At 29.8% G+C, this 10,282-nt stretch overlaps 1 protein-coding gene across 1 annotated transcript; it reads right to left on the reverse strand.

Moving 5' to 3' along the window:
- Positions 1-259: 259 nt before the first annotated feature.
- On the reverse strand, positions 260-1,911 carry LOC130809468 (uncharacterized). The gene has a single exon (XM_057675264.1). It carries the CDS (start codon positions 1,740-1,742, stop codon positions 1,122-1,124), a length of 621 nt encoding a protein of 206 aa, XP_057531247.1. The 5' UTR covers positions 1,743-1,911; the 3' UTR covers positions 260-1,121.
- Between the last annotated feature and the right edge of the window lie 8,371 nt (positions 1,912-10,282).

Below are 10,282 nucleotides of genomic sequence, written 5' to 3' on the forward strand. Positions count from 1 at the left end.
AGGAAACTAAATATATGAATATTATAGAATATTTAGGAGATCTCTTATCTTAGGCAACAGAATTATTCTAGGCTGATTGTTAGCCATTTTTACTATTCTTCCATAATTAGTTTAGTGATTAAACATGTATATATAGGAGGCCTACTCATTGATTAATATACTAAGAAACACAAAAAAACCCTAATCAGAAATCTTAGTTGTCTGCTTATAATAATTTTAATTATGTTAAATTAGGCTGGACTTATTGTGAATGTCAGCATATTAACGGGGGACACAAGTGCACACACTTCATAAGCCAAGGAGATATATACCATTCCAAAACCATATGGCAATGGGAAGAAGGTCTCTAATAGCTTATAAAGCGTGCACACCATTTTCAATTTATCGATGTGAGATAACTCATCCCAACACTAAGAAAATTACTTAAGGATCTTGGGTTTGAGTTGACAAATGCTACTGAAATTTTCTCTGAATATCGGTCAGTAATAGCAATGAGTAAGAATCTTGCATTTCTTTACGTTAGTGCTCTACCTAGTTTCTCACCAACAAACCATGGGATGTCAAAAATTCCTAATTATCCCAATCTCAATACAACATATCTCAGACATTCGATTTTCTTATCTTCACTGGGATTTTATTATAAATACCATTTTCACTCCGAGTCAAGTATATCTTATGTTTCCTTCCTATAAATTTCTTATAGTTCATATCAAAACTTTTGAGTAAATAACTATTACGGATAACAAACTTTATACTTAGCTTGCATGAAGGAGCAATACAATCTTTATCAATACAAACTTTTAACCTTGCATTAACAAGACAACTAGATCATAATATCCAATTTAATGTAAAAATTAAAATAAAAAGTAAAAAAATTACAAATTAATCTATCACTCCAATTTAATTTTCACCACCTAATGTCGTTACTCACTTCCTTGTACATATATTTATAAAGTCTATCAAAAAAATTGTTGTAATCGATAGAATAATTTGCCATCACATCATTCACCACCTATCAAGCCATGTATAAAAAATATTTCTTGAAAACAAAGAATATAAAACAAAATGAAGGAATTCATTAATCAACACACATATTGTGACAAGAAAAGTAATGAATTAAGTTAGACACTACGAGCTAACATCTCATGAAAATCAATAATAGACTGCTCTCTTTGAAGGCTCATTTGCTGTCTAAACTTTGAAATAAATTCCTCCGCTCTTTCATCAACTCCTTTTATAGCTGGCATCGATGATATATACTCTCTCCATTTATTTACTACGTTCTTTCTCTTTTTTCCACCGCCGCCACCGCTATCACAACAACCACTACTTCCTGCGCCGCCACTAGTGGAAGCTTCCATTGTAACGTTACTTTCCTTTAACTTCAATGTGGAAGCTTCCATTGTTACTCCAACATTATTTTCCTTTAACTTGGAAGAAGATTCCTCGAAAAGTCTATCAACATAAACAGTTGCAGGACTACTGGGCACAGAATTAGAGTAGGGTTGAATGTGCTGATAATTATAATATTGATATTGCTTGTAGTAATTAAACTGGCCGGCCTGATGAGGTGACGGCCGCTTCATAAACCGACGGCGGTTATGCTGACGGTCGAGGATGTCGAGGGTGCGGCGGCGAAGGCGGTGAAGTTTAGGAGAGAGAGATAAAGTGAAGGAATTCCAAGCCTTCTTGGAAGAAGAAGGGAGGTGTTTGAGCTTTTTTGGTAAAGAAAAGCAAGACATCAATTGTGATGAATTCAAATAAATAAAAAATGGTTGTAATAATAGATTGGAGTTTATGAGAAGGGTTTTAAAATGTGAATATTAAGAGATACCTTTATGGATGAGTTTTGGTTGTAGTAATAATACTTGTATTATGTTGTTGCTTGGCTGGGATTTGGTATAAGATGCTTTATTTATTTATTTATTTATTTATTATTCTTTGGGGTTGGAATTTGAAGGAAATAAGGGTTTTCTTCTCTGGCTACTTTATGCTTATCTTTTTTTTTTTTTTTTTTTTCTTAGAACATGGTCATGGATAATAATGAGGTGTGGATTTGACATTTTTTTTGACCTACAAACATGTACCAACAGCCAACTTTTGAGTTTTATTCATTGTTAAGGAAATACTAAAACTTTAAACATTCAACAAGCTTATTAGCTACTCCAACTTAAGATGTTTTAGTTCTATTATGACAAACAAACTATCTAACAAAAATTTTAATGTCACGGTATTATTTATTTATCCGTTCTGAATAATCTCATATTTTGTTTATTTTTTAATAGTTCAACATTTGTCTATAATTTTCTGTCAATATATATCATTTTATTTTTTAATAATTTAATAAGTTTTTTTAGTTTGTTATTCGTATACCCTATTATAGTACGCTGACTGAAGATTAAGGACAAAAACTAATTTATCACATCATTCAATTATATACAAAAGCATGTGTTGATATGTGTTTATTTGTTTTTGTGAGTTTATTGCATTCATTTAACGTAACTCTCACATTGAATTATCACAAATTCACATTCTAGTAAGTCATTTCAATTGCTAATATATCACAAACAAGCATATGAAAAGAAACCAAATTTAATCTTCCACATTCAAATGTAAAATATTTAGCATGTGAAATATGTTCTAAAAAAAGTACATCTGAACTTAAACCTCTAAAATTTCACTTCAAATTTGAACTACAAAATTAATTGTTCCAAAATCTTCCATTCAAAATACAACCCACTAATATTATCTTTCCAAATAAAAACCCAAAACTTTTCCTACAAAGATAAAATCTTAAATTTTCTATCCAAATAAAACACCCCCTCCAAAAATAGTTCCAATTTAGTTTCTATAAAAGTAAAACATCAAAATCCTTCTAAAATTAGAATAATATTTTTACATGGTAGCTATCACTATATTCAAAAAATGGCTCATACCGTTAGTTGTCACAGTATTAAAAACAACAAAAAAAAATTAGTGTATTTGATAAATTGTGTCACGTTAACTGACACTGCGATATAAGATTTAGTGATATTTAAAAAAATATGATTGATTTATATTTTTAATTGTTGGTTTTTATTTTAAATTCTAAAATAATTTAGTGACACTTTATTTTGCCTTTAGTGACATATGTAATTGTTACTACTGATATTTATGAGAAAATTTCATTAGTATGTCTCGAAAAATTTTAATTGATTATTTATTATACGGCTAAAGAGCATAGTAATTATTACCTAAAACCCAATCGAACACGAAACTGGACACTTCTGACAATATTGCTTGATACTTATCAAGTTAAAGTTGAACCTCAATTAATATCGACTATAGTTTCTTGTCATGTTAGGTTCATATTGGCTATGGACCAAACATAATCATTTTATATATGGACATAGGTAAATACCAAATTGGTTCAAGTCGATTAGGGGTCTCACGGAAAGTCAATTTACAAGTCAAGTCCAAGTTGCTATTGAAAGATTTTATAGGTGGATCATTTTTATAATTTTGTACATCTCTATTTTAAATTTATGTTTTATTGAAACAAATATAAGGAATTCCATACTTCCATTTCAAACTTAAAAAAAATTTTATGTTTAACGTATGTAAATTTGTATCCATATCACTTCTCGATCATTCTAGCTTTTCCATTCGCAAGGTTCTATTATACATGAAAAGTATGTAAAATTTGTAAATAAAGGGAGAGATCAGAAAAGAGTTGCGCGGAATGTTCAAAAGCACACACCCCACATTCAAGAATCAGTGTCAAGCAAAATATATAGACTATGGACATACGTTACTTTCGGCAAGCCTACTTGATGATAATGGAAGCTTGGACCCATTTCCAACGCATAAGTCATAATACAATTTGAGTATTGCTTTCCCCTCAAACTACTTCATTGCTTTAAGGTTTTCCATTACCCTAGCACTAGGACATGTTCTTTAAATACTCCCGTTCTATTTTTTTATTCATATGAGTCAATCATTTTTATCACAGTGAATATGTATAATTGTGACGGATATAGTATATCTATTTCAATCAATTGATATTTGAAGTACTTTGATGAACGATAACGATTTTAATGAACTAACAAACGTTTGACAGAAAATAAAATTGCAAAAATGACACAATGATTTAAGGAGGTTCACCCAATGATAACTATGTCCTCCGTTGTGTGTAATTGCTTATTTATACTTTTTCAATGGAGTAAAACACTCTCATAAATGAAGTATTACAATTGAGTAAGAGATAAAACAAAAACTATGTGTTTGGCTTAGGGGTTGTGTTTGATGTGCTTTGATGTATATGAGAGCTCTTATTTATTATAGTGATAATTAGACAATACATAATTAAGCCTAAGTGTAAATGCCAAAATGAAACAGCGTTGGAATAAGAATAGTCGAAACGAAAGCATCCAAAGCACATTGGCAAGCTATGCTTGTTCAAGCCAAGCTATGCTCGTTCGAGCAAATGTTCTGAACAAGTCGCTGTTTTGCCCCTATAATGTGCTCGTTCGAGCCATGGTATGCTCGTTTGAGCACCACTGATCACCACATTCTAGAGGCTACTGACTTTGTTGCTCGTTCAAGACAATTGGTTGAGTGATGATGCCTTGTGCGAGCACCAACTGCAAGACCAAACTGTTGAGCTTCAATCATTCATTATTCCCTTAATTTCCTTGATTAATAACCTCCATCAATACACCCAAGTAACTTATGCATTCAACATACTCTTAACCTTCATCATAAACACCCATATTAAATCACCAACTTAAATCACTAATTAACAACTTTATAGGATTCCATCCTAAGAATGCACATAGGAATAGACACTTTAATTTGTGCACTCAAATCACACCATTACTTCAATAATATTCATTCAAATACTTTCATTATAAGACGTAAATACACATGCTACAATATATAATTTTAATTTAGACTATATATTTAAATAAATTTTAGTTAAATTCTAATAAAGTTCAATGTACAATTTTCATCCATCATTTTCTACGACATATATGAACCATGCATGTTGTTAAGCCAAAAAAAATAATTGCCAGTGAATCATTTTATTGAGTGTTATTTAAAATGAATAATTTAACAGTCATAAATGAATAATATATTTTTAAAAAAATTTTTTATTTCTTCTTATAAAATGCCACCAAGAAATTGTGCAATAATTTCACATGAGGTTAATTATTATGCTTTAATAATTTGGCCATATATTTTGTGTCCTTGGAACATGGTCCTCTTGTCGCAAAATGTTCAAACAGAACTTTTACGGAAGGCAGCCTAGCAAAATTCTTTGCCAAATCCCACACGTAGAAAACTATTCCGATAGCCAATTTATTCAAAGGCAACATCATCACTTTTCGCACATACATGAGCTTTACAAATCATCTCCCACCACATTTGGCCTGGCCTCAGCGAACTTGTGGTGAAAGTAAGTCCAATTTAATAAATAAAAATTAAATTAAAAATAAGTGCCGTCAGATTCACAATAAGCTTTTTGAACTTGTGGTACGAGATTGCCTACTTTTAGTAACAAGAAGCCATAAAAATTAGTTTAATGACACTCAGGTTCGATTCTAAAGATTGATCTAAAGGGTTATCGGAAAAGAGCCTCTAAGCTACTACTTCAAAAAGTCCAAAATTAAGCTTGAAGCTCAAAATTAGAAGAAATCAAAGCCTAAAAATTAGGAAACAAAAATTGGCCCTTTTATTCTCTTTTTCTCGGAAAACTAAGACCTAGAGGCTACAAATTGTCAAACTCCTTCCAGTAATTACTCATGTCGACTTGTGTCTGAAATTTCAGTTTTCAAGAGCTACAAACTCAAATCTCCCTCACACTACAAAACAAACCATTATACTCAAATCTCCCTCACACTACAAAACAAACCATTATACCGACTAATGAAAATAGTCGGAAATTAGTTGGTATAGGTCTATTCCGACTGATTTCCAACCATTTGAAACAGTCAGAATAAATGTAATTGGTATTTCATTTTAGTACGAAAACAGTCCCAATTTTCGATTAACATCTAACAGTCGGGAAAAAATCATTTTAGAATGTTCTAAGCAACCAGCCAATCCCATATGCAAAACCCAATTTCAAAACTCAAATTCGGATCTAATTCACCCCACACATTGAACTAACAAAGTTTCCTACAATTGCTACAGCTGGTGTTTAAATCCGTGACTTCTTGCATCAAGGAATAACCAAACAACACTTTAACCACTAGAACGCATATAACTTAGTGATTCTTGTTGTGTTTTCTTTGTATTTATTGATTCATGACTCATACTTTAATATTTTATAACTTATTATTAATATTATTATTATTATTATTATTATTATTATTATTATTAAAATGCCATAAAAAGCCAAATCAATACAACTCAAGACTAAGACTTAGAAGTCGCAACAAAACCAAAGCTCTTAAGGGGATAAGTAAGTGCCTCATCATATGCTTGGAAGGACGCAACAACTTAAAAGATTAAGCTATCATCTAGCAGATAAACATCAAAATTTGGTGATCCTATACACCATTACTACTAAAAATCCAAAGACAACGCACGACATTACATAATGCACATAGTTCAATGAATTTCAAAACTTAGCAGCTTGCATCAGTAGGATTCGAGCACGGTTAGACAACTGTCAGTCCAAGCCACCCCTTAGCAGGATACAGGAGTTCAACGATCAACCCAGCATGGCTTCAAGCAAGGAAGTCATGCTATTTTTCCAATCTTATACAAAAGACTAAATCCTTACCAAAACTACCCAATTACAATGATACAACACATCAATAAGGCATCTCTTCAATATATCGTCATCACATTTGCGTATCAATTCTTGCTTGAGCCAATGTATCTCATCAACACGCCTCAAAAACTTTGGCCAAATGCCAGTTGTTTCCTAGGGTTAGCATCCCAACCAGGCATGTCCAGCAGTATCTTTCAACATAGAGAAAAGAGCGTGGTATGATACTCACAAATTCCTCCACAGACACTAGCCAAGAACATAACTTTTAACCCCAATTTGATCATATGCAGGACCCAGAAGGTACGCATTAATAATTAAAATGGCAAAGCAAAGTGTTGGCATAGCCAATTGATGACTAGACTCAAATGCAACACTTCATAAGGTAATAAAGAAATTATTCTTCTTAGCAATATAGGACATCGAAATTAGGGTTAATCTTCTAAATTGAATGAGGGTTATTATTATTATTATTATTATTATTATTATTGTTGTTGTTGTTGTTGTTGTTGGTGTTGTTGTTGTTGTTATTATTGTTGTTGTTGTTGCTGTTATTGTTATTGTTGTTGTTTTTTTATTTTTTTTATTTTTTTTTGTTGTTGATGTTGCTGTTGTTATTGTTATTATTAATTACTAATATTATTACTCTCTTAGTTTTATAAAGAAGTTCCTACTTGTTATTTTGAGTGTTCCATCTTTTGTTCCCATAAAAAATATTTCTATTCTCATTTTAATAATAATAATAATAATAATAATAATAATAATAATAATAATATTATTATTATTATTATTATTATTAGAGTAGTATTAGTATACCATTAGTCGTATTACTGTATAGTTAGTTGTATTACTGTATTATTAGTTGTATTATTATATTATTTGTCGCATTAGTGTAGTTTTAGTAGATTATTAGTCGTATTACTGTATTATTAGTTGTATTAGTGTAGAATTAATATATTATTAATCATATATTAGCATATTATTATTGTATAGCGTAGTATTAATATATTATTAATCGTATTAGTATATTATTACTTGTACAAGTCTAGTATTAGTATATTATTAATTGTATTTGTATATAATTAGTCGTACTTATGTACTATTAGTATTAGTTGTGTAGTCATATTAGTGTAATATTTATATAATATTAATCGTATTAGTGTATTGTTATTTGAATTAGTATATTATTAATATATTATTAGTTGTGTAGTCGTATTAGAGTAACACTAATATATTATCAATCGTATTTGTTTATTGTTAGTCGAATTAGTGTATTATTAATATGTTATTAGTTTTGTAGTCGTATAAGTGCAGTGTCAATATATTATTAATTGTATTAGTGTATTAATACTCGTATTAGTGTATTGTTAGTCGAATTAGTGCATTATAAGTATATTATTAGTTTTGTAGTCGAATTATTGTAGTATTAGTATATTATTAATCGTATTAGTGTATTGTTAGTCGAATTAGTATATTATTAATATATGTTATTAGTTGTGTAGTCATTTTAGAGTAATACTAATATATTATTAGTCGCATTAGTTTATTGTTAGTTAAATAAATGTAGTATTAGTATATTATTAGTTTTATAGTTGCATTAGTATAGTGTCAGTATATTATTAATCGTATTAGTGTATTAATACTCGTATTAGTGTGTTGTTACTCGTATTAGTGTATTATTAGTACATTATTAGTTGTGTAGTCGTATTAGTGTAATATTAATATATTCTAATCGTATTAGTGTATTGTTAGCCCAATCAGTATATTATTGATATATTATTAATGGTGTAGTCGTATTAGACTAATATTAATATAGTATTAATCATAATAGTTTATTGTTAGTGGAAGTAGTGCAATATTAGTATATTATTAGGTTTGTCGTCGTATTAGTGTAGTGTCAATATATTATTAATCTTATTAGTGTATTGATACTCATTTATAATACGAGTATTAATACACTAATACGATTAATAATATATCGTATTAGTGTAGTATTAATATATCGTATTAGTGTATTATTAGTGGTATTAGTATAGTGTTAGTATATTCTTTATCGTATTAGTATAATATAAGTTTTAGTATTTAATTGAGCTTTGTTGTACAGTTCAACACATATTAAGTACAATTAAAATCTCTTAATAGTAAATAAATTTGAATAGCACAATTGTATCTACACTTACCTCACAACCTATATGTTCATGGGTTCAAATCTTGTTGTAGACACTTATGTAGTTTTTTTTTAAATGCAGCAAAATTCCAAAAATGACTTGGCTACGGGATATGCCCGTCGCTTAACTAAAAAAAATTCAAAAAAGAAGTTTAATATTGTCGACGAGCTGGATATGGGAAAAGGCTGTTGCCCAATATTTCTGACAAATGGCGACGAGATGGGTTACGACGCATGGTCGTCGCCCTACACTGTTTTCTAAAATGATATATTGGAAAAGTGTGGCGACGAGTTGGCTATGGAAATTTACCATCGTCATTTTGAAGAAATGCAATGGCGATGACTTTTTCGTCGCCTATCCGTCGGCATTGACTTTGCTGCGATATTTGATGTATTTTGTAGTAGTTGAAGACAGAGTCGATAAAATTCAGTTTTAATTGTTATAACTTTCTTATTCACATTTCATTCACTAAATTTTTCATATAAACAATTATGTTTGAAATGTTCCATAATTATATAAGAAGACATCTCAAAATGAAAAAAGATAAAAAAACATCTTAAAATAAAAAGAATAAGACAAAAATATATAATTCTAATTAGAAAAATTTATCCAGAATAATCCAACCTATTCACGATTTTTCTACAATAATTTCAACTATCGATTAACCATGAATAATCTCATTTATTATTTCATTTAACCAGGAATGTTGTGTTTTTCTGACCGGTTTCTGCAGATGATATTTGACCATTACCCTCTCCTATCTTCTTCCTCCTTAAATACTCCTTATCTCCATTGTTGCAGCAGTAAGTTCATGGTTTGTATTTTAATTTTTTTCCCTTTTTCCTTAAATCCTCTTCTATCTATGTTCAATAATTAGTAATCAGCAGAATGCCTCGCACAATGCTCTGTGTATTATGTAATCAGCACAAAACATCACAAACCAATATACCATAAACAATAATACAAAGCAGTAGCACATAACTATAGCACAATAGTTGAATTCTAATATTAGTGGCTGAATTGAAAATGTATTAGTGGCTGAATTGAATTGAAAATGTATCAGTGATTCAATTGAATTGAAAATACATTACAATGCTATGGAAATTACAATGGACATTGCATTTTAATAGCACATGAGTAAAAAAAAAAATAGCACAATTGTTGATTTCATAAACCAAAATAGCATAAACAATTTTAACTAATTTCATAAATCAGTAGCGCAAACCATGTAACTTTCTATGACTGATTTCATAAACCAAAACAGCACAGACCAAACGAGCATAAACTTAATCAGTAACTGATTTGTGACTGAAATAAGTAGCTGAAATGTGAAAAAAAAAAAAAAAAAAAAATAGCT

The sequence above is a fragment of the Amaranthus tricolor genome, chromosome 1 (assembly GCF_026212465.1).
Source record: "Amaranthus tricolor cultivar Red isolate AtriRed21 chromosome 1, ASM2621246v1, whole genome shotgun sequence".
Lineage (NCBI taxonomy): Eukaryota > Viridiplantae > Streptophyta > Magnoliopsida > Caryophyllales > Amaranthaceae > Amaranthus > Amaranthus tricolor.

Coding starts and splice junctions, on each gene's coding strand:
- LOC130809468 (XM_057675264.1), bottom strand. CDS start 1,742: ATGTCTTGCTTTTCTTTACCAAAAAAGCTCAAACACCTCCCTTCTTCT.